The following is a 26661-nucleotide window of genomic DNA, read 5'->3' as shown; positions in this document are numbered from 1 at the left end:
GCTTAATATTGTTTAATCGTATTTTATTTTTAATTTCAGACATGGTAAACATGGTAAAGGCACATAAAGGAGTCCTAATGAACACACGATGTAAGCAGATAAATACAGCTGTCCAGGTAATTCAGCATGAACCATATAATACAGGTGAATAATACATTGAATATGAATACACAATACACTCCTAATAGTAGGAGTGTATGAAGAGAGAAAACACTGTACACAGATGACATTTACAACCTTCTATTGTAAATAGCAGCACTGTACATTCATAAAGGTGACACATTTACAACAAATAACAATAATAAAATAACCAACATGAAACTCCTAATGAAATCTGCAGCGCTGATTCGACATGTATGTATAGGTCACCTCAGTGTAAATAATTCTACATTACATAGCAAATTTGCACAGAGAAACTCAATAGTTTGGTATGGAATCAATCAGCAAGGTCCAAATATGGGAAGAGATAAATCATATAATCATAAAGTTTGAGTAAGAGTAAGATGTTTACATGGTTCGTCTCGACTGTTTTGCAGCACATGCTGAACATTCCTAGTATTGCTTAATATAAAGATGTCTGCTTTTGGACTCATACAAATTAAAGTCATCCTTCATATAAACCAACATTAATGAGCATCAGGAGTGCTCGGAAAGAATGGTATTTGCTTAAGCTGACATGGTTTGGGGGGTAATATTCCAAGCTGATTGATGTTGGATGCAGTCCAAAGTAAGAGGTCAAGAATGGAAAACTAGAGCAAGCCACGGCCACACACGCTAACCGACTCTGACGAATGGGCTTTGTCATACAACTAATCCAGAATATAACAACAGAAAAAAGATATATCTTTGCTTAACTAGGCATGTTTCTCAACTAGATCGAAGAAGCACATAAACACGCACATTTGTCTCCTGACATAACTAAAAAATACAGCGAATGGATGTTATTCCCACAGCTAAATCTTACCCTAATTTTAATTTAACTTTAAACATTAGTAACCAAAAAAAAAAACCTTTTGTAACTTTTGTTTTCTTTTTGGAACTTTTGTAGCTTGAATTTTTGAAACACAAGATAAAACCTTGTGGGGACCAGCCAAATGTCCCCACAAAGCCAAAACAGTCAGATCTGTGTGTCCTTGTGGGGACCTGGATAGTGTTTCCACAGGTTTAAAAGTGTTGTAATGGCCCATTCGTTTGCGTTTGATTAATTAATAAAACCTGCGCACACACACACACACACACACACACACACACACACACACACACACACACACACACACACACACACACACACACACACACACACAAACACACACACTCTGTCCTGCAGAGCTGCATCCTGCCAGCATCATGGTTGACAAACAACCCCCCCACCACCCACAAACTTTTGAAGAGGTCAGTTGATAATAACTACAAAATAGAACTAAATTTAGCATCTACTTTCTTTTTGATCCCTGCATGCTTTCAACAATTTTATTGGCAATAATATCTAGTGATCAAGATTATGCCAAGAAAACACACACACACACACACACACACACACACACACACACACACACACACACACACACACACACACACAAGCAAAGACCCATAATATTTTACAACCTCCATAAAAGGTCTATGAGACCTACCCAAGCATCGGGAGTGATGACTACAGTATTTACAACACATAAACCTTCTATTGGCTTCTGATAATAATTCAAACACAGCATATGTTGGAGATACATTAACATGTTAGAACATCTACAGAGTTCACTAAACATGATGTACACACCTGCATAAAGAAAACTGAACCTTCAATACATGACATGAGGAAGTGCGATTGGAGCAGACAGTGTTTTGTTTGGATGTATGTGTATTCAAGTATTATCAGGAGCATAAAAGTACAAAAAAAAAAAGCCTATAATTAATAGTACTGTACACATATTTTACACATATATTATGCACACCTTTTTGTAACAGATAATACTGCGGGGAAGGTTTAGAGAACAGATGTACAATATGTAGGAATGTATAACTCGACAAATCTTTGTTCTGTCCATATATTTGTTTGATATAAATAAGAAAGAAGATTTTCTTTATAGTCTGGGCCAAAGTTTCTACAATCGCTTCAGATCTGTATCTTTCCTTATGATCTTAATCAATTCCCAGAGAAATCGTTTCTCCGCTCTTCTTTCTATAATTCGTGTGTACACAACATTCACAAATCATCCACAGATTTTCAGGGAAAAAAAAAAACTTTTCCCAAACATGGCTTTCAAATTTATAACAATTTCCACAATCCATATAAAGATTTACAAAGCTTGTCCTTGATCAGGGTTTAGGCAGCTGGCCTTCGTACCGTTTCTTTCAACTTTTCCAACAATACATATGGAATTGAATGAAATCCAGCCATATCACCTTCACTTTTTTTTATGAAATCAGAACATAGTCAGGTTCTATTTTCAGATGTTGTCCCAGTTTTCACATTTTTGGACATAGTTTTTTATCAACTTTCAATGTACGTGCGAGTTGTGAAGTCATTAATGTGGGTCACCTTGATTTTGTCTCCAATGTTTTGGATCCTCAGGACTGCACAGTTCCAGGACTTGTCTAACTGAAGCTCAGCTCATCATTATATCTGAACTAGGGTATGTTTTGTACACCTTGTGTATCCATCCTGTATACTGGGCCACGCTGACGAAGATACCTGGCCTGTTGTGTCGGGCACATCCTCTGCCATGGATGCTCACTCCCACTATAACCTTACTGTCCTTTTCCTGACACACCAGTGGTCCACCGTAGTCTTTCTGTTGAAGTGACAATAAAGATGCATTAAAATGGAGCAGTTATTTATAATATATGATTTTTTTTCCCTATAAGTCTGGCAAATGTGTCTAGTAGACAATATCAGAAAGTAATTTTGCAGTAAGGCTGCATCACATAGGAAAAAAAATATTTTTTTCACCCATGGACAATTTTCAGAATTGAATTTTTTTTTTGTTTTACAATATGCAAAAAGAGCATTATAACTATTAGCTAATACAATACAAATACATACACTTGTTATCATTTCGTTAGTATTTTTACCGTTATCACCATTACATATTATTTTTTCATAAATCCATTCATCCATCCATTTCCTATACCGCTTGTCGTGCACAGGGTCGTAGGGAACCCAGAGCTTGCCAAGGGGACACCCTGATTGGAGTGCCAAACCACCACAAGGCAAAATCAAACACATGCTCACACATCCGAGATAATTTAGACATGACAATCAGCCAACATCGCATGTCTTCAGATTGGGGAAGAAAGCCTGAGTACCCAGAAACCTCCAAAGCACAGGAAAAACATGCAAACTCCACATACACATCCAAAGGCAAGAAATACATGAAAAAAACACGCTAACTATTAAGCCAACATGTTTGAAAAATTATGTTTTATTATCCCAAAGTTTCAACACTGAGTTTATTTCATCACCAGAGGCTGTAAATTTGAATCTCTTGCTTCATATTCCAAATATAAAACATTGTGTGTGTATATATATATATATATATATATATATATATATATATATATATATATATATATATATATATATATATATATATATATTCTGATACTGTATATGCAAAGCAAAAAATATATAAAATTAAATTAGCCTATGGCTGTGGATATGATATCCTATAGTATGTGAATCGTCTCACCTCACACACGCCTTCATCTCTCTTCCCGCCAGCGCACACTTTAGCATCAGTGATTTGTAGCGTTCCTCTGTGTAATTGTTGGCAGCGTTCATTGCTAACAATGGGCAGCTGAACACTCTTAAGTGTGCCTTCATGTCCTGTGCCTAGAAGATTATAGTTCTCATTATTACACTATACTTTTATTGCACTGTGATAATGAAGCTCTGTGAAAACCTGGCACTGATTTGTGCAATGTAAGATAATATGCACCTTTAGTTTCCCCCCAGCCGTACGTTGAACACACAGTGCCTTCTGCAATGGTACAGCCAGCAACAGGCAGCTGAATCTTCCTCACATGCTCGGCGATGGGAGCATCTCTGAAATACAGAGCAGAAAATAGAGAAACAGCGATGACATTTAACTCACTGCACTGTGAAATACTGCAATTCACACACATGTTACTGTATGTAAGTGTGAGATCAATGATGAAAGCCCATACCAAGATAACATAAGCATAGTGACTTCTATAATAAATACAGCATGTCTACATGAGTATTTACTATACTAACATTCTGATTAAAAGCTGAATGGTATTTATAAATTACACCAGCTATCATAATGTTTAATGGCACAACACAGATTTAGGATGACTAAAGTGGATATACAGTGTGCTTTATGTTAGCATGTTTCTAGATCTAGATCACTAGATTTCTCATAATAACCCATTGGTGATTATTTCCACATACATTTTTTTCTTTGTATATTTACTTATTGATTATAATGTATAAAATATAAATTATACATGCCACATTATAAGGAACAAGTGTCAACTGGATCATTTATGGAATTATTTAATCAGCTAAACATGTGGCAACAATGCAACACATCAGACTCATGCAACTACAGCAGCTACATTTAATATCAAATATCGAAATGTGCAAAAATCTTAATCTCAGTGATTTTAACCATGGCACAGCTCTTGGTGCCAGATAAGCTGGTTTGAGTATCTCAGAAACATCTGCTCTCCATGGAGTATCACTCAACAGTCTTAAGAGTTCACCCAATGGTGCCCAATAAATAAATAAATAAATAAACAAACAAACAAACAAATACATAAATAAACCTGTTATGTGGCTGTAAATGCCTCGTTACTGAGAGAGGTCAGAGTGGAATGACCGACTGTTTTAAGCTGACAGGAAGGCTATAATAACTCAGATAGATCTGACTTGCTTTTCTGCTCACCATGCTTGTAAAAAGTAGGTACTTTTTTTTTTACAAGCATGGTGAGCAGAAAAGCAAGTCAGAATGCGCAGCAGTTTAAAAACTATGAAGCTAACTATCAGAAGAAAGCACAAGAAAATAAAATGTAAATGAATAAATTGAATTGTTTACTTGATTGTTTTTATTTTTAGATGATTAGATTGGTGGGTCTTACTGTGCCAGTTTTATCAGGGCGAGTCCTGAGCCTTCGGGGCCACAGACAACGTGAGTAATCCTCCTTTCCTGCTTGCTCCAATTGTTCTCTCCAGACTCATTCAGATGCGCAGAGCCAAGCAACACTCTGTACTCAGACAGATCAGGTACACTGAGAAAGACAAGGATCACTGGTAAATGTTTGGCTCATAATCTTTTCTTTTATTATTATTATTATTGTTATTATTATTATTATTATTATTATTATTATTATTATTATTATTATTATTATTATTAATAGTAGTAGTAGTAGTAGTAGTAGTAGTAGTAGTAGTAGTAGTAGTAGTACTATTGTTACTATTATTATTATTATTATTATTATTATTATTATTATTACTACTACTACTACTACTACTACTACTACTACAAATAATTTATTTATTTATTTATTTATTTATTTATTTATTTATTTATTTATTTATTTATTTATTTATAAATGTATTATAATTAAGTAAATAAACTAAAGAAATTCCATCCCTCATTTTCTGGCTTTTATCTCTTTACATTGAGATCTTATGAGAACATGCATTCATGGCGGTGGTCTAATATCTTTAGTCTTAAAAGCATCAGTAGCTATGATTTGTTATGTTAGACATGCAAGACAAATCGTGTGAGATCTGTAGAAAGACCCTTCTGACCTCTGCAAATGTGGAGGTCAAACTGAGGGCGTGACATTGCTTGAGTAAAGCGACTGCAGATAAATTACCATGAAGAGAAGCACTCTCTGTCCGTCAGCACCCACTCCTCACGGACCAGCGAGCCTCCGCATGAGTGAGAAGCCCTGAACACACAGACCATGAACACTCACAACATCGCTGAATATAACTGTCACACTTTATAAACCACAGATGACCCAGGCAGACATTTACATCATGCTTTTTCATGTTTAGCACAGATACACTGCTAAGTGTGTTTGGCAGGGAATTTCTAGCGAATTCAAACCGCCATGGTGCGACAGTTCAAGTACAAATGACACATTGTGTAAAAACAATATTTAGACTTTTATTCCTGCAAATTTTACTGTGAACTTTTGCAAGTGCTCACGCAAAATGTAGAAAGAAATCAGCATTGAGTTACCCACCCTTTCTGAATGCTGACCATCCAACTGCCCTCTTTAATAGGAAAGGGACCACCGCCCACTATCCTCACTTGCTTATGGACGAAACACGACGTGCTCGTGGCTTCGGCTACAATTCAAAAAGAAATATTATTTTTCCATACTCTGAAAAGCTCTAATACTATTTAAAACTGGGACATAATCATAATAATGCTGCATAAAGTACCTTTTCGTAGTCCGCTGCTCTGTATTTCACCTAAAAAATAAAAAAGGAAAAAAAGAAAAACAAGAAAATTACTCCAGGTTTCATTTCATAATTAGCTAGCCCAAGATGATCAATGTGAGATAAACTAATGAGCGTATCTACACACTGTTTACAGTGTAACTTGAGAGAACGTTTGTGTGAGGTCTACTGCATCCACTTAACCTGCATGTGGGACTGTTTTGGCTACATGATGATTGAGCAAGAATTATAAACCCCTCTGTGAAGCACCTTCGCTCTGTATGAGAGATGGACAAAGAGAGAAAGACATACCCAGTGCTGAAAGGCAGTCCAGACCAAATGGACTTTACCTCCTTTAATCAAAAGTGTATGTGAATGTAATCATGGACCATAAGTGTAAGTCAAATAAACACCATGTCAGTGTCACTATGCTGTCATGAGTTACTGTTACCACCTTGGAATGTTTATATATTAAGGAATGACATGTAATATTGTTTTTTTAAACCCATTTATAGGTGCATTTATTGTTCGTGAACAATGCTACGTTATCACTTACGTTATAACGGATATAAACAGTCACTCTGTCACCAGCCTCCCATACAGTATCTCTCGGTCTCATGCCAATTAATACAGTAAGCAGTTTGTCATGTTACCAAACCATCTATCCTGAAGACATTCTCATGTCAGGAAACTTAAAGTAACGTTCGAAAAAATGTTAAATAATGGTTTATTAAAGAAAACCTCACTAGATCAACAATTACACACATTTGCACATCCCTTTATGATATCTTACAAATGATGGCTTATTGGAACAAGCATATACATAGCAACCTGTCATCCGGCTAGGAAAATGCTTCAAGAGCTTCCCTTATCGAAATTTAATCAGTACCTTCTGACCAATCAGATTTGAGTATACTGTACAACATTACTGTAGCATGATCAATGTCAAGACTGTAGATCTGAAAGGTCTATAGAACGTAATGTTTAATTAGGACGACACAATGGATATGTTAAGTGTCAAAGATACTTTTTTGGAGATACATTGCAATATTTATCTAAGCTTTACTGTGTCCAGTTACAAAGCTACAAGGAATTTTTAGCAGAAAGAGCACACACACATACACACATCTATCCAACACTGACCTAATGTCTGCAATTGTTACATCATACAGTATGAAGCTTGTTTGTTACTTGGGATTTTATTTTATTTTTTTTAAACTGCTGATGCTTATTATTTTCTATTTTATTGCCTTTGACAAGTCTGAATGTTTAGTTAGATGCTAAAATTACTCAGTCATGTCTCGTGTCTAAAATGTAATAAATTGTTATTAAATGATGGATTTCAGTCACATATTAAACTCGGGAATGTATGAAGGGAATTGTTTCTCAGTTAAACAAACACTTGCAGATATGAATGATTACAGGAATAATGTTCTAGGTAGCGGGAGCATGATTCATACAGTATCTTCTAGCAGAAAGGAAAAGCTTATGGACAAAAAATTGAAAATAATTCCAAGTCGGCACAGGTCCGAGTTAATATAAAGAACAAACTTTCAAACACATAGTAAATTCAATCTGTTCTTAGCTGAAACATTCGAATTTACACAAGTCTAGTGCGATTTTAATAAAGAATAAAAAAACGTTACTGAGGTGGTTAGGAACATGATATGTTTATGTTTAAGTCTGTGACAAACGTGTACTTGTATGAGTTTGTAGTTATATCAGCTTGATGGAATATCAAGACACATTGTGTATGAAGAATCGCATGATAAAAGATTAAGATATTTTTGTAAAAGGTGTTTTTAGACAAACTCTAAATTTGGCTGAGAAATTGTGAATCGTTGTGAAAAGAGAAAAGGTTGTGTGTTGCATAAGTATTCACACCCATTTAAGTTTTTTTCACATTTTGTAGTGTTACAACTGGAATTCAGATACACTTATTAATGGTGAATATGTATGTTGTGAATCTGCTAATTTATGGCTTTCACACCAATGATGCTATTTACTTACGCAATCACAGCTTTCACTTTTTTTTGATGTTGCAAACAATATAGATTTTGTGTGTGTGTGTGTGTGTGTGTGTGTGTGTGTGTGTGTGTGTGTGTGTGTGTGTGTGTGTGTGTGTGTGTGTGTGTGTGTGTGTGAGAGAGAGAGAGAGAGAAAGAGAGAGAGAGAAAGTGACTCACAACGCTTGACTGTGCAGTAATCCCAGGGGATGAGGGAGCTGTTGGTGTAGCACCATGGCCCATGTTTGTCCTTGTCTGGATTCCTGCAGAAATTACCTTCCAGTTCATCACTCTGGGTCAGCATGTCTCGTGCTTTACTGAAAAGCAGAGGATTAGAAAATATTCACATATTACCATAACGGACATAAAATTTCATCAAATCCAAACCCTGAGGCAATATCCTGTACCCACAGTAATATGGAGCAGTGATGTTAAGGGAATTTACAACACAATCAAAAATTGACACCCAACCCATTCGTCATTCACCTGACGCTTTGTAATCAGAACATACGCGTAAGTGTTAAATTGCTTCTTCTTCCCCACCCTGTGCTATACAGCTGTGCGGTTTGTTCTTCTCCAGAGACACGAAGAAGCATTTGGCTTCAACATTAATCGTGACACGACCCCTTTCTCTCAGCTCTCCCACATTAATAGCCAGGGTTCCTCCACATTCGGGGAATACCATAGTGTCAAAACACTACAAATTTTCCAGCAGGAATTCCATAGGAGCGAAGAAATCCAAATGTTACAAAGACAGACATGGGGCTGAGGAGTTGGACGTCTGGAAGAATTCCAAGCAGGTTCCTCTGTTCAGATCAAAATGACCCATTTAAAATGTTCCTTAAAGGTGAGACAATGCTGAAATCAAAATCGCTACTGTATATGGCTGTTTTCTTTAACGGAAATGAAAAAGCGCTTCATGTCTATATCACATTTATATAGCTATAATATAAAGTTTACATTCATGTTATTATGGACTAAAGGAAACAAGGTAAAATTCATTCATTCATTCATTTATTCATTCATATTCTACCGCTTAACCGAACTACCTCAGGTCACGGGGAGCCTGTGCCTATCTCAGGCGTCATCGGGCATCAAGGCAGGATACACCCTGGATGGAGTGCCAACCCATCACAGGGCACACACACACACTCATTCACTCACACAATCACACACTACGGACAATTTTCCAGAGATGCCAATCAACCTACCATTCATGTCTTTGGACCAGGGGAGGAAACCCCCGAGGCACGGGGAGAACATGCAAACTCCACACACACAAGGGGGAGGCGGAAATCGAACCCCCAACCCTGGAGGCGTGAGGCGAACGTGCTAACCACTAAGCCACCATGCTCTGCCCCACAAGGTGAAATTAAGGTTTTTAAAATTTTCATACATATTGTTTAAGTTGCTAATACCTGAAATGACAAAACTGTGTAGACATGAAAGCTAACAGTATAAAACTACAATTATCCTTCTATATCGTAATGAGACACCCACTGCTAAGTAGTGAGGGTTAATCTTAAGTTCTCACACCTACACACCTGAGTGACCTTTGACCTAGCCGTGATGTCTCACGGAGTGCAGGTCAAATTAAGAACTAGACCCGCTTTGATGTTCGTATGGCAAGACGTCTGAATAAGGACCTGGCATAGAGAGGTCAGAGGTCAGCCCTAAAGCTTGCTGTTCCAGCTGCAAGAGCCTGTTGTTAATTCTTGGAGAATTAAGTCACCCTGACTGCTGCACACTGCCATCAATTAGAACACTCTCAGAAAGGGGTTTCTCCACTAAACCATGTTTTTCTTCCACAAAAAACTGCAAGGAGCTTATTTTCTCAAGCAAGACAAATACACCCTGGCAATCCAGCAACCCCTGTGCTTTGTTTCATTGCCTTAGCGAGGTTGTGCGAAAGCACGGGGGGAGCGAACTTTGACCTGGAACTTGTTCATGAAAACAAGGAAGTTATTTAACGCCACACATTTCTGGGTCAGGGTGGACAACAGAAACATCACTGCACTGTTTCAATTGGGGAAACACACACACACACACACACACACACACACACACACACACACACACACACACACACACACACACACACACACACACACACACACACACACACTCACTCGTTTTTCTTTTCTTTGGAAACCTACAACTCATGCCAATCTTAATCTCCGTAACAAAAAGCAATCTAGCACATTTACATGTGCACGTGTCAAGCAAATATTCAAGCAATGTAGAAGTAAAAAAAATATCAGTACATGTGAAATAAACATGCTAGTTTTAATCAAACTAAAGCAAAAATGTGTTTATAGACACTGTGTTTTAGGAATGTAAAGCCTTATGAGTTATCCAGGACTCACTGCAATCCGTCGTAAGAAAACGATGTGTCCACCTTGCTTTTTACAAATCAAAAGTCCATTTTTTTAAAAGAAAATGTACACTGAAGGCTTTCTGCTTTCACACTGGTTTCACTTTCAATATATTAATATATATTAAAATGTTATTTGTGGTATATTTTTTAAATAATAATAATAATAATAATAATAATAATAATAATAATAATAATAATAATAATAATAATAATAATAATAATAATAATAATAATAATAATCAGTATAATTATTACATAAAAATTTTTATTTACAATTTTTATTTACAAATGCCCTTTCTTTCTTTCTTTCTTTCTTTCTTTCTTTCTTTCTTTCTTTCTTTCTTTCTTTCTTTCTTTCTTTCTTTCTTTCAGCGTATTACTATCCTTATACCCATTTTTCACCAAATGCATCAAATGCATGCATGCCCACATAGACAAACATTTCTTATACATGTAACACTGCACATGCACATGCCCACATAGACAAACATTTCTTATACATGTAACACTGCACATGGGACTGTGTCCTGCATGTTTACTGCTATTTTTCATTACAGCTTCTCCATTGACATTTGTGTGGTCACATTGAGCTTAAAAATCAAATCCCAGAAACGTGTGGGTGTGAGCTATTTCTGCTATCCTATTAATTTTGCTACCAAGCTTTACCCTTGAACCACAAAGATAAATAGATCATTCAAGCAGCACACAGAATCAAGGGACTGTCCTTGAAATCCCGCAATGCATGAAGTGTTAATACGACTTGAATCCGTGTCCATGGAAACTAAATAGCTGAAAAGATGTGCTGCATGAACATCGATATATTTTGTAGTGTCTTATTGTGAGATCGGTCAGGCTTTATAGAAAAGAGTTCATTGAAGAATGCATCCAGGTTCAGGAGTTTAGTGGTTAGAGGTTAGGTTCTGATGAAAGCTTGTTTTTATGGCCTGAGTGCACTCAGTATGATTGAGTGAGTGTTGCTACTGAGTTTGAGGCTTCAGGATCTCACCTCTCAGCATGGTCCATCCATGGTGCACAGGGGATGCCTGAACGAGTCTTCATCTGCCTCCCTCTGTACATCTCGCCTATTCCTGTGTAACACTCTGAAGATAAAAATACAGGAATGTGTTTAGACAAACCTGTCAATCATAACTTGAAATGGAATATGAATATTGTGTAGCTGTAGGTTGTTTCTGTACCAATGCCACTGAAGAGACTATATATATATGAACTAGTCACCATAATACACACTGTTATTACTTTTCACTGCAGTAATAACAATAACAAAGTATTTTAAACATGTGCAATAACAGAAATTTTGAAAAATGTACAATATCACCTATGTGCAATATGTCTTCAATGTAACCACTACTCTTTTTATAAATTTTTGTTTTTGTATATTATGTATATTATGTTATGTCTTTATTCTTATATATATATATATATATATATATATATATATATATATATATATATATATATATATATATATATATATATATATATTGCTGCCGTAACAGAGAAATTAACAGAGAAATTTCCCCATTGTGGGACGGTCTATCTTATAAAGGTCTATCTTATCTTATCTTATCTTATTATGTTATATTCATAAGCACAGTATATTTTCAGTATTGCCATTTTACTAATTTTCCCAGTTTTCACAAGCTGTGAAATGTGTCCACATGGTATATATTATTCATTCATGGATCTGAGGATGCAAAGAATAAAAAAAATCAGAATAGAAGTTTCTTTAGCTGAACATTTTCTGTCATTCTAAACATGTTTATCAATTTTGTTTTAGCATTTACCTTGACAGAAAAGTTAAAGCAGGAAGTACCGGCTATATAGTTTCTGATAGGGAAATTGACGAGGCTTCCAGGGGTTCCGTTAACATCAGGGAGATCAAAACACCTACGCGATCGTTCCAAATGTCGATCGACTCATCTGCTGAAATTACTGGGAGATTTTACAAGACTTATTTTTTGTGTATTTTTAAATATTGAATGTTTTTCAGTGACTCATACAAACATAACCAAAGTTAAAATGCATTTCTTCTATGGAAAATGAGTAAAGGTTTGGTGCATCTGGGTTACATAAATCTTGCACTATGTATGTCAATGTTACTATAACAATAATAATATACATGCAAAGACAATACATCCAATATGTTTAAACAAGAGGTAAACAATGAGCTAACCGTGCTTACAGAAAAGCAACAAAGCTCCATTTACCCCATATGCCATGATCCCAGATCCTATTGTCCACAATCAAAAATGTGGCTAAATTGATTTTAGCATCAGCACCTAACCATGTCCTCCTATGCACCCGCCCTGGCATTGTAACACACGCAAAGCCGTCAGTGGTGATTAATGTCTGAGCCTTACTGTCATATTCCCACACTACCGTTCATTCCCTATGTGCATACCTCAAACTACAGCCTATTTTAGAGGCTATGGATATCGGACCACTGGGAGCAGTCTGCACAAATGCCAAACCTCGGTAATGGAAGAATGAGAGTATCTCAGAAAATGCTGCATTACAAGCGAACAGTTTATGTTTCATGAGGACAAACGAGCCCGAAAGAGCAAGTGGTATCAAAAGCAAAAAAATAAAATAAAATAAAATAAAATAAAAAAAAGACCAGCAACTTTTATACTAAAGCCGTGTAACCTTTTTGGAAAGAGAACAATCCCAATGTTGACGAAAATTAGTGAAACAGCTTGATTTCTTTTCCAATCACATATAATGAGCACATCGGTCTATAAACCGAAGCCTCATTAGTGCTACATGGAAGAAAACTATAAATTGTAAATGGCAAATATACTGCTTCATTTCTGATGAAATAAAAAGTAAATAAAAAGAAAAAAAAACATTTAATTTTAGGATGACAATAATATTATATTGAATACAATAAAATTGTGCTTTGCAAAAATCTGGACTGCTCATTTGTATATCTCAGACTTACATATTAGTGCTGAAAAGGTCAGTATGGTCATGACTCTAGTAAAAAGTACTTTTTACTACTTCTGAAAAAGCCTCTAATCCCCCATTCTCCAACCCCCATATTGCCTCAGATCAACTTACACCATTAGAGTTTCATCACCCACTTCTGCATATGGACTAACCTCAAATAGTTTGTACTCTGTATCTCCATTCCATTTGCTCACTGTAGTCTTAATTACTCTGATCCAAGTCTCCAGACTCATGTACACACATCACAGGTCAAACATAACAGAATTTTTAATGCCACCTGAAGGCATTGTCTATTTGTTCTCTACACCTTCAGGTAACTTGCCTCTGGTTATATGCTAACTGCATTTCCTTGTGATTTAACTCTGATCAATAACAAATAAGTGAATCTAATCTAATCATGACCACCTACATTTATAAACCAACTATATTTAGAAGCCTTTATTATCACCGCACGTACGTTAATCCTTTTCTTCACATATCCCAGCTTTGGAAGAAAGAGTCCAGGGTATGATACAGCACCCCTGGTGCAGAGAGGATTATGGGCCTTGCTCAAGGTCCCAACAGTAGCAGATTTGAGGTCGACAACGTAGAGCCGTAATCATTTGAGCCGTCAAAGCCTTACTGTATTTTATCACTCCTTACTACTGTATTATAAACAATATCCTGGAGTATATTTTTAAAGACAGGAATCCATTAACATCTAATACACCTTGCTTTGAAAACACTTTGTCATTGTGTTTTTGTGAGTCAATGTTTGTTTTTTAGTCTGAAACTGATAAAGAGACACGAACAAAGACAGAATTTTGAATAAAACGTTTGCAACCTACAAGATTTGGAAGCTTGTGTCCAGAAAAGTGTTCAGAATCTGACAGTTATATGTTGATAACAAGTGACAAATGATATTTTTTGCAAACCTAAGCACTGTATATATACATCAGTAACCTTGTAAAGCAATGCTGATTTAGAAGTCGGTTGGGACCATTGGCAAAATACAATATAACACTGAATGTAACCTGCAGCTCACCGTCAGGTTCAGCTGTTATTGCTTCACAGCCTGGGATGCTAGTGCAAAAGACCCAAGGTACGTTAGGGTCCGTAGTGAAGCACCATGGGGCATCACGTCCATCAGGATTCCTGCAGTAGTTCTCCCTCAGGTCTCTGTAATGCAAACATACATACAATAATGTATAACACTACATAGATTTGGCTACCGTGATGGATTTTGTTTGACTGTACCATCGGTCAGCTCCAGACAAATAAGCAGAATTGAAAAAGTGTCGTGAGTTGTGGTTTGTGAACAAGTCAGCTATTTGAACCAGTTCTTCTAGATGAATGTTCAGAGCTGAGGTAAGTGAGAACTTTTTTTTTTTTTTCCAACATCTGAGCTGTTCATTAGTGTGAAGAGTGGGATGTGTGTTTGACTCAGCTGTGCGTATGAGGCAGCATGATGGAAGATCCGCTGAACTGCTGCTTGTTAAAGATATACTGCATGGAGTCGGTGGATTACTGAAGGTGATCGGTTATCAAGATAAAAAGAAATAAATCTTCATAATGAAGCACAGACTCAGTAAGCAAGATATAATTAATTCAGGAATGCTTGATGTATTTATCATTGCACATTGCTGATTTTAATAATTGTCTGGTTTATGTTACAGCACATCAACAAGCTATTTGGGAACTGAAAAAAGTCACGTCTTATTGGCGATCTAAGCTAAATGATTTCACTCGCTAAAAAAATTGCAATCGCTATTTGAAAATAAATGAAAATAAAAGTATAGATCAGAAGTGCAAGAAATATTATGTTGTGTTGCAATCGATGTATTTAATTTGTCACGGAGTAGCTGAATTAAAGGAGCGTTCGGTGATATTTAGAGCCCTCTGCTGCTGGTAAGATGAACTGCACTTTAAAATAAATAAATAAATAAATAAATAAATAAATAAATAAATAAATAAATAAACAATTATGAAAATGGCTGGAAAAAATGTAAACAATCAATCTATTACATGAAAATATTCTAAATCAGTGTATATACAGTGTGCTTGAACATGGTATATGACTTCTTTCAACAGTGTGGAAAAATACTAGCTGTAAAATTATAGCTTGTGCTTTCATAATTTGGTCTCAGTCAGCCACAATAACTTAGCCAGTAGTGCGTTTATGTCTGAGCCTGTTTCTTGTTGTCTGTCTTTAGAGAATGTTCAAATACAAAATGACTAATTATCTGTTTTAAAAAAGGGTTAATTTATACTTCTATAAAGGTTCACATATGTATGTTTGCATTTTGTATTTGCAATTATCTGAAAGCCAGCATGCACATCTGCACAATCTCATGTAATCATTGTGCAAATCTGTGGTGCATCAAGTAAAGTTAATTTGGCCAGAAGTGAAGTGTTTCTGCTAGGACTGAGATTGTGACAAGGCTCAAACAAATGCTCCACCAAAACCACCAAACTAATGCAAAGCAAAAGGGAGCACAAAATGCGTAATTATTATACAGCCAATCCTTACACAAAAAGGGAAGTGGTGCTAAATTCTTGCTGATTGATAACAATACAAACTTGTTTAAGGTTCTGGGGGAAAAAATGCAATTCAAAAGTAACTTTAGCATAATATTGCCTTGGGGCAATTATACAACACTGCCCACTAGAGCATACAGTCACATTATGTTAAGGTAAGTTGCCAACTTTAACATCTATAAAATGTCTGGGTACGATGCATACATACACACACACACACACACACACACACACACACACACACACACACACACACACACACACACACACACACACACACACACACACACAGTTGAAAATTTGCCATAAGTGTGAGTAGAGATGGTGGAGATAGAGATGTTATAGTACCAACAAAGCGGTATATACAGCTGTTATAATGTATGCACACTGTATTTTGGAGGTGTTTGTATAAGCACACTCACTTGCAGCGGTATTTCTGCGGTGTAAAGGAGTGCGAATGTGGAAACTGGGCATCCCATCTTTGACAAGTCAAACCATCCATGGAAACTGCCACCGTCCCACGATATCCTTCCCCATTCCCCCGGAAACATGACATAGTCGTTTCGACATCATTGTGACCATCAGATTCTGAAAAGGAGGAAAAACAATGAGGTGGAATGACGTAAAAAACATCAATAAACAACGTTATTCATTGAGTATGATGAATGATGAGTCAGACTCATTGTTTCCTCAACTGTTCAACTTCAAAATATAACAACAGTAGTTCTGGGTCCAGTGAGTCAAAGCAGCTGCTGAATGGAAAACAATAAAAACAAGCGACACTTCTGGTAAAACAACAGTCAAATATTTCTTAAACAAGCACTCCTTAAGCCAGTTAATCCTCATTTAATCACGATCACTAAATAAATAAGTAAAAACATATTTAGATATCTATAGTGTAGATCAGGGGCGTCACTAAGCATCTGCTTATCCTCATCTGGATCTTTAAATATCAGTGTTGTTTGTTCTGTATGGCTTAAACTGGAAAGGGTGAAGTTTTTGGAACGCACTGAAGAAATCTGGTTCTGATCCTTCCTTAACCTCGTATCACTCAAGTTCATGATCGGTCTAAATATGTACAAAGGATTGTTTTTGTTTTTATTCTTAATCCCATTTGAGCAATTATTATTTCGGTTTGAGCAATTATTATCTGGCTATGATGTATTGATGTATCTGATGTATCTGGCCATGATGTATTCTATTCATGTCCTCTTTGTAAATGTAAACTATTTGAGTAATTTAAACTGAGGCACAATTACCGAATGCAGTAATCGCATTACATTTTAATAAACGTTCGATGTTAGTATTGTCCCGCACGCTTCATAGCTTATACCGATCATGCTAAGCTTCACATATCACTGTATGAATATATACTGACTTGCTGGCTCGCAGTTCTGGCCCACACCTTTAGTATCTGCCCAGTGAAGCTTACTGATAAGCTTTTTATAAAAAAGAAAAAACGTATTTGACGTCTTTATTCCAAATAATGTTTTTAATGTCCGGTTACATCACTAGTTCTGAGGTGCACTGGACCCGATACATGAACGCCAAATTCGCTCTCTTTAATTAGACCCTCGCATGACATTCAATTCTAGCTGGTCTGCTCCTACTACATAGAGCTTTCTCATGTCATGTTAACATAATTTATTACTGCATACTCAGGCAATGTCATGTAGGTTCAGCTTCATTAGTAGCAAGGCAAAGCTGGAAAAGCAAGCTTCATGTTTAGCTGTGTTTACTGCAGAGCAACAGCCGAGGTTTAAAGAGCATTTTCTGGCCTTAAGACCAGGGCTCAGCTAGACAGGAGGTTCACTTTCCAAGTGGACCTACGCCATGTAAATCTGCACACAGATGCTCTGATCGTTTCTGCAGATCATTTCTGCATCAGTCTCCACACAGATGGGACGCACATGGCTGAAAGAACTGTGCGGGGATTTTGTAAAGAGAGAGATGTAAGGAGATTCTACAAGTTGTAGATCCACAGTGTCTGAGAGAACTAGTAAATCAGTTCTGTTAAAAAAAATATGTACAGCACTGAAAGCAATTGTGATCCAAGCACGAGCGCAGTTCCTTCAGGTAGTACAGTAAGTCTTTTTTATAAAATGGAAGCCAAACCTAAGCCTGATATCCTGCTTCATTGCTTCCTAAGTCATTAAAATATCCTCGGGCAGAAGGAGAAGGAGCTGAAACAGGAAGAGGAAAAGGCGAGGAACTAGGTCTACTCATTAATGTCACCGATGACAGCACTGGATGGAAAAGCCTGTCTGAAAATGTGTGTGTGTGTGTGTGTGTGTTTGTGTGCAAAGCTGAAACCCACACGTGTCTCGTGTCTGCAGTGCAGACACAGAGTTTACAAAGCAATCCAAAACACAGGGCCCCGTCACCCACTCAGATAAGGCCATGCACAGTGCGCTGATGAGGAAAAACAAATACTTGGAGACTTTGGTGAACAGCAAGAGTGAGGGAGCATAATGGAGGAAGAAGAGGGTTTTTATGGACAAACCCTCCTCTTCTCTGTTCGCCACAAACAACATTCCTGTGAGGGTCCCAAATGAGTGGGGAGCTGCAGGAAGAGGAAGCTGTAAATTTGGCAGTCCTTTTTTTTTGGTCTCCTTGACTTGCCTACACACACCCAGGGAGAATCTGTATATACTCACACACATTGACAATCACACTCACCACACTGTTTGACATTACAGTACTCCCACGGAGTGTCAGGATCGGTGGTGAAGCACCAGGGTCTCTGGCGTCCGTCTGGGTTCCTGCAGAAGTTATCCTTAAGTCCTTTATCTGGGTACCTGACAGAGAGAGTAGAGTGAGCAACACTGTGCAGCCTGATTTACAACAAGCCGTCCCTACAATCACCTGCAGGCATGCTGTATCAACCAATTTGTGCTTCGGATGCAGTCAGCTTCTGTGCCATCTCTGTGAATTGCTTGGACTGTGAACCCTAAAGCCTCTAAAGCTTAAAACAACATGGCCAAAACTTGCCTCTTTGGCAGGATCGTGGAAAACGGTCACGTTTTACAGGATGCACCGTTTCCCACACTGCAAAGTACTGGGAATATACTTTATTGATTTCAAACCGTGCTGGCAGATGCCATTCCTCACTGGAAGCATTTCCAATGTCCGATTAAAGAGCTCTTGTGAGTTTATCGACTCAGGGGAGAGTAGCTAAACAACTCACGTCCATTTCTCAACCCCTATCACTACGATTTCTCAAGACTTGCTACGGGTTAAAGTTTTGCAGTATGTCAGCTTGATGTTAATTGAAAGTAATGTTGATGAATACAATGTTCGTGTAGCAATACACGAGTACAGATTGCACACATATACAGCAGTAAGGATCACATACCAAAGTGGACATAAGCTTTCTTCCAGAACTATCCAGATTTATTTCTTGTGCATACTTCAACCAGCAGAACAGACATGTCATAATGTACTCCAGAAGTGTGATTCCCAAAGGGGTGAATAAGGATGAAACATCCATTTTCAGGTAACTTTTCATGTACAAATCATTGTTTTAAATGTTTGAACTGAGATTTTAGACATATCTTACATAGAATATTGTACATGATGTAAATATCTATCTATCTATCTATCTATCTATCTATCTATCTATCTATCTATCTATCTATCTATCTATCTATCTATCTATCTATCTATCTATCTATCTATCTATCTATCTATCTATCTATTTATTTGTACAACAAGGTTTCCTAGTGCTGGTGCAGATTGACTTTGTACAATTACAATTACTGGGAATTGCATGGTATTGCATTAAAAGAATACAAGTCCTTATAGAATATGCTCTCACCAAGAGGGTTCGTACCTTTTGGGATGGAAGAGATGTTTATGAGGTTCATCTAAATCCCAGCGCTGGCACTCTCTGCCACTCTCCGTGTGGTCCATGGGCCCGCGGTAGCTTTCTCCATTACACATCATACATTCCACTGTGGATGAGGAACATGGCTGGTAAGAATCTCAGTCTTGAGGAGCAAGCCCAAAGGAATACTCATACACACACACACACACACACACACACACACACACACACACACACACACACACACACACACACACACACACACACACACACAAACACACACACACACACACACACACACACACACACACACACACACACACACACACACACACACGCGCGCATATCTAAGAGACTTTAACATGCTCAGAAAGTAGAAAATGATTCTACATGGTTGTCACATTATGTAACCGAAATAAAAACAACTGATGAAGGAATGTTGCAGTCACTAAGAACACTGGCTCTGGAATTAGGTTAATGTTTATTGCAATCGATCTCATGTTTTTTTTCTCTCTCTCATCTAATATTAAGCAAATTCCTATTCATAGCCATTAGACTGGGTCCTACATCAGGTAACACCTCACCTTAATAAGCTGAAATACCACCCATTAAGCTGTCAGTACGTCTCCAGGGGCAGACCAGAGCTTCTAACTGATTTCAACTGATCAAAGGTTACCGAAATGAGTAATTGAAAATCTAGAGGCTTAGTCATAATGGCCCGGCGAACGTCACAGCAGAGAGAGGTCACATAAGCAGCAATGCACCCGCGAAAGCCTGTTATGACTGTTGTACTCCACTATAAAGGCTGGATCAGCATATTGGAACCAGATGTCCAGCCCTGGCCATTTTCATGAAACCTTGATTTTACATCCATCTGCGTGTGTTTCTGATTATGGGAAACTAATTTATTAACAAACCCTCCCAGTCGTATTTCAGCACAGTGCTCTGAGAATAGACAGAAGGCTGTCTCTGTTTGCCTGATCACTATCTCCAGAGAAAGCTCTCTATATTGCACTCCGCATAGTCAGCCCACATTCTCCCATGTCCTGATTTAGCGAGCAGAGTAGCACATGCAAACAAAAAAAAAAAAAAAGTCCTGGCTCGTGACTTCACAAGCAGAATGGCTTCTTACCTCAAAGAAGGCAATCGAAAAATCAAATCAAAGCAGCAGCAAATTATTCAATGAGCTTAGAGTTTAGACACATGAACGGAAGCTTACCTTGCGAACACTGGGGAATGTTGCAGTTTTGATAACGTATGCTGGGGTTCTTGGTAAAACACCACGGTCCCGTAGTGCTATTGTCTGGGTTCCGGCACAAGTTTCCCCGAAGGTCCTTCTGCTTATGCCGCCGGGGTAAGAAGCTAAGTGTGTTTGATAGGTGAAGGAAAAGAGAATGAGGGTAAGCTCAAGGGATTCTATCGTTTCATCTGTATATTCAGGAAATAACAACCAGCTGTGCTACTGAGACTTCTGTATGTCTGTTAACACTGGAAAAGACTTCCGCTTTAAACAGATAAAAAAGAGAAAAAAAAAGATAAATGGGATCAGGAAGACAGACAGCCATCCTAGAACTGATGTCACCCACTTCAAGTCCTCCTCTGCACTCCCACTCATATGAGTAAATCAAAGACCACAAAGCAGGTTCAGATCAAAAGAAGCAGAGACTCTCAGACTCAATGTGAGACAAAAAAGGGAGGAAAAAGGAAGAAAATCAGCCATTTCTGTCTATAGAATATAATTCGCACGTTACAGACATCCTTTTCGGATTTACAGAGAAAATAAACATTGTAAGATGCAGAAACTCAGAGGGATCTGTCAATTATTCAGAATTTGGAATTGGTTATCAATCTAAAATTAGCTTGCTTTTACTCATAAGTGATCTGAGGGATTCCCAGACATGGGACAGATGCCTGCTCATGAAAAAATGTAGAGGTCAACATCCCTGTGCCAGGAGGCCAGAGCAATTCTCTCAGTGGAGGTCTGAAAGTGAGCAGGCCCATAAATCTCATAAAGTCCATACGGTCTAGTCAAAACCTGTCCACTAGAGTCAGAACCTCAACTAGCCTGCAATACTAGATTGTGCTTTAAATCTGTTTTAAAGCTGTCAATGATATCAAAATGTGACAAATTATTTTGACAGTGCCTCCTTTTTCCAGTGTTCAGCTCCAAATCTGCTGAAACAGTTTCAAAGCAGGTTTTTTAACCATACAATAGTCCGTCAGGAAATATAAAAAGTTGAAGGGGAAAGAAAGTACAAGGGGAGGTGAGAATTAAAAAAAACACCCTCAAGGTCCCTTCAAGGTAGTCATGTTTTCATGTGTCGGCAGCTTTGTGAAAGTCTGAGACGCATAGCTCTCTTGGCACCGAGTCACAGTCTCACTATTCTCCCTAGTAAATGACAGGCAGTAAACCGATGGCTCCATGCTGTTTCAGCATCCTTAATGAACTCACCAGCCATAATGAACTCTTGGCAAATAAGCCCTACACATTAGCTATCTTATCTAAGCCTTGTGCTGCATTCTGTCAAGACTCCCACCATTGCGCCGACCCTCCGCACTAACCTTTTAAAAACAACTCCTACAACTCAGCACACTTATTTATAGAAGCGCGAGCATATAAATGCATATTTAAGTGCAGCTATTCACAAGTCTATACAGTGTTTATAGCTCGAGTTGTGCGTGATGTTATAGAACTCGTGTCTGGTGTTGAGATGATTTCTGAATCGACTTAGACTTGTTGCCATTTTTAGGAGTTTCACAAAGACAAATTTCTTCGTCTGAAATAAATATAAATAGCATAATAATTTGTGCAATACTTAAATAAAGTCAGATAGGGGAAGTAAATTTGGCCTCCGGTGTTTCATCATTTTTGGTCACAATCTAAACCTCACTTTCATTTACACTTGGCCTCGACTCGCTGAAGACACTTGGTCTTGATCTGATCTCAGCTAGACCTGGTCTTGTACTTGACAATGGTGGCCTTGAATACGGCACTAGATGTTAGGGCGGTATAAGCATAAATAGACTGTAGGTTTTTAAACAACAGCCGGCATGTGAATGTCTGACTCAAGGTTTATAAAGCCGAGCTCGCTGTCAGAACTAAAGCTTTCCACAAAGCATAGTTTTCTGTCAAAATACAATTGAATTAATCATTAAATCCTCAAATCTTGAGCAGGCCCTTGTGAAGTCTGTGATGCATCTGTTCCAAATGAGTGCAACTGCATTTCATTTGTCACAGAATTACAAATAACAAAGGTGTCTAATAAAGCGGGAATGAAAAAGGACTAGTGAAACTGATCCAGAAACAATAAAGATTTTGAAAGATGTTAAAAAGACGGTAAAAAAGGCGTAGACAGAGAATCTTACTGATGTTCATGTGGTGTGTTCAGATCCCAGTTCTGGCACTCAACACCACTCTCGGTCACAGATCTCCTCCCTTTGTAATTCAGGCCTGTGCCAATGATGCATTCTCTTACAAAGTCTATGAAAGAAACACAGCCAAGGTGGTCTGATAAATGATCAGCTATTTCATATCGGGTCATGTGCCACACAAGCAAGGACAATAGTACTCAATTTTGTTAAGGAAAAAAAAAGAAACAAGATTTGCTGACATAGAGGTCACAAGACAAGCTGTCAGTGCTGTGTCAACTCCTGACGTCTGCATGTCACTGTGTATACAAGTCATCCACCTTTCATCTAGCATTCTCAAAAAAAAATATATCCTTTATAAATAAGGTCTCTAAACAGCATTAGACAGTTACATAAGCTAAAAAAAGTGGAAGAAAGTGTGTCTTTAGCGTAAAGGACCCCCATGAAAAAGCAGGAACAGATGTATGTTACTAATCAAACCATATGGAACTAAATTCCTTGTCAAATTACAGCATCAGCACAGCAACTGTAATGCAAGAAAGCTTTTATACCTTTTTTTTCGTAAAGGTCAAAGCTGAAGTCAGTCTCGGCGTGGACGCCCACTGTGAGGCTGTCGAAGGAGAGTAAATGACACTTTGTGCCATTCTGATCAAACATGAAAGCTCTGGAGAGAAAGATTGCATGCAAATTAATTCATTAATCCATTCACTTGCTTTGCTATCTTTTTTTTTTTTTTAAAATAGACAACATTTGATGAATTAAGGACCCGAGGAAGCGAGCGAGAGAGAGAGAGAGAGAGAGAGAGAGAGAGAGAGAGAGAGAGAGAGAGAGAGAGAGAGAGAGAGAGAGAGAGAGAGAATAACCAGCTGTTTGAGGTTAGAAACAGCTGCTACTTTTTCTACCTGACAGAATTTGTGGCACTGATATTTTAATTTCTAAATTCCTTTTCTATGCTGAATGTCTCTATAAAGTATGGCTGATATTTCCGAGCTTGCCAAGGTGCTCTTTGGCAAATGAGCCGTTACGCAAGACTTCAAAATAGGAAGTACTTGATTTGCTGATGGTGCATTTCCAGTTGTAATGTAGCTTCCAGCTCCTTCCTCTGAGCACACTGTGCAGTTTACACTGTGCCAATTTTTTTTTTCTTGTTTTGAGAAGGTTTTGTAGGAGAGATGCAGGATGGTGCAGACTATCCATTTTTCCATTTAGTAACAAGCCAATGTTTCATCATGGCACAAATATTTTTGCTTTGATCAAATCCACACTCTGACCTCCAAAGTCTCTCTATGGGAAAGCTGCAGGTGGTTTTCTGTATAGATTGCACATGCTTCCTTTGTATTCATAACTGTACAAGGTTAACTGCATTTATTGACCCTGACAGGCCTCCATACCTGCAGGTGAAGGGGAGTTTTCTTGAGCGGCTGCAGCGCCGCACACACTTCCCTAAGCTCATCTTCTTGCTTTTCATCATGTATGAAGCATCAGGCGGAGCAACCAGACGAACCCCGTCAGTCTTCTGGTAGTCCTGAAGTGCATGCCTCTTGCTTTCTGCCATATGAAACAAATTTGTCATAGATCAAATACATTTCTTAAAAAAAAATCCTAATAATAATGATAAAGATTACACAGGACAGAGGGTATAATAACAAGCCTGACACTAATAAGACTATAAATGAATAAGTACACTAGACATTGGCAACGTGGAGCAGAACCTGAGCCAATACAGTGTGCTTTAGTGTAAGATTAATCCAGCTTGTGTAATAAGAGGCAAGGATATCCACCATTTTCTGATTAAGTACAGTGACTCAGGTTGAGTGGATTCATTGTAAGGGCCACGTGGGAATGTGCCAAATCCTTGCCGATCAGGTAACAGAACTCCTTCAGAACCGAACCAGAGACAAACTTCCACATACATGAACAAGCTCTAGTGTCTAAGGTCATTGGACATGGTTGCAGTCCAAGTTCTTAATGGGCTGAAAGAGGAGGGAATTTTTTTTTTTTCTGTTAAAGATAAGCACACTGGACTGGTCTGTCTCTAGCCAAAACCTACCTTGAATGTTGAATGGAAATACAAGGCAGCCAGGCAAAAAAAAATTCACATCTGCATCCCCATTCCAGGCAGCATTCCCCCTGGTATCAGGGTTGAACCTTTGCCCATCAACATTTGAAATTTAAATTTGATTAAACTCCTAAGCATATTTTATATCCTTATCAATGAATATATCACCAACTACCCGAAAGCAAACATTCTTCAAATGCACTGGATTAGAGATTGACTTTTTTATGACATGTAAGGCACACACCACAAACACACACACACACACACACACACACACACACACACACACACACACACACACACACACACACACAGAGAGAGAGAGAGAGAGAGAGAGAGAGAGAGAGAGAGAGAGAGAGAGAGAGAGAGAGAGAGAGAGAGAGAGAGAGATGAGATTATTAAGCCACTATGACTATTTATTATCTTGAACTTTACATCTTTGAGCTATGAGTGTGAGGAAGCTCCTTGTTTTTAAAGCCTGCAGCACTTCCACTGCCTGCTAAACATAAGCGCATCTTGCTTCTTTAATTCCCAGCTCCGTGACTCATTCGTCCAGATGTTGTAAACCTAACAGGGCTGTCTAAAGCTTGCGAAACTTTATTTAACATGTAGTAAAAGTGTTCAGGCTAAAGTACGACACAGAGACAGTTCAGATCTCAGCGCCCGAAAGAGGATTTTTGCGCATCGACTCAACTCGGGTTTCATCAAGTTTACAATCTTATCTATCCTGGACTTCTCTATCCAAACTCTGGAGATGAATAATAATGCTAATAATATACCTCGAGCTGAGAACAGTCGTGCAGCATCAAACTAACTTACCCGAGTAAAGCAGGACAGAAAGGCAAAGAAGGATCTTATAAATCCACATGGTGTAGTCGGGTAGGCTGTGATCGAGGCTGCTTAGAGGAGAAATGACGAAGTGTTTTACGCGCTGAAGCGCAGAGCTGCTGGCCGTGATGTCCACTGAGCGGAGGCTGGTGATGATGATGAGGAGGATAATGATGATGATGATGATGATGGTGAGACGCGCGCTCGGAGTCCTACTCAGTGCTGTTATCCCTCCCCTCTTACTCCATCAGCCATTTAAAGCGATCCCAGCGTCCAGGATGAGGAAAGCCC

At 38.1% G+C, this 26661-nt stretch overlaps 1 protein-coding gene across 1 annotated transcript; it reads right to left on the bottom strand.

The window, feature by feature from the left end:
• Positions 1–6: 6 nt before the first annotated feature.
• Positions 7–26604, bottom strand: LOC113652610 (hepatocyte growth factor). Its single transcript, XM_027161798.2, has 18 exons — positions 26362–26604; positions 24875–25031; positions 24035–24147; positions 23481–23595; positions 21334–21476; positions 20121–20241; positions 18968–19086; positions 16711–16876; positions 14796–14929; positions 11808–11901; positions 8605–8741; positions 6422–6451; positions 6220–6325; positions 5845–5919; positions 5101–5250; positions 3936–4042; positions 3687–3829; positions 7–2789 (listed from the first exon to the last, which is right to left on the bottom strand). The coding sequence occupies exons 1-18, from the start codon at positions 26408–26410 to the stop codon at positions 2604–2606; spliced, it is 2145 nt and encodes a 714-aa protein (XP_027017599.1). The 5' UTR covers positions 26411–26604; the 3' UTR covers positions 7–2603.
• Positions 26605–26661: the final 57 nt, after the last annotated feature.

This window comes from Tachysurus fulvidraco, chromosome 13, assembly GCF_022655615.1.
Source record: "Tachysurus fulvidraco isolate hzauxx_2018 chromosome 13, HZAU_PFXX_2.0, whole genome shotgun sequence".
Classification (NCBI taxonomy): domain Eukaryota; kingdom Metazoa; phylum Chordata; class Actinopteri; order Siluriformes; family Bagridae; genus Tachysurus; species Tachysurus fulvidraco.
The sequence above is the reverse complement of the archived record's forward strand: the minus strand, read 5'-3'. Positions and strand labels throughout refer to the sequence as shown.

What these genes read in the sequence shown, in the direction of transcription:
- LOC113652610 (XM_027161798.2), bottom strand. Translation starts at nt 26,410, where the DNA reads ATGTGGATTTATAAGATCCTTCTTTGCCTTTCTGTCCTGCTTTACTCG. An exon ending in CATTCCCCAGTGTTCGCAAG is followed by an intron (nt 20,242 to 21,333) that starts GTAAGCTTCCGT and finishes CCTCATCCACAG; the next exon opens with TGGAATGTATGATGTGTAAT. An exon ending in CGGCTGGGGGGAAACTAAAG is followed by an intron (nt 3,830 to 3,935) that starts GTGCATATTATC and finishes ATAATCTTCTAG; the next exon opens with GCACAGGACATGAAGGCACA.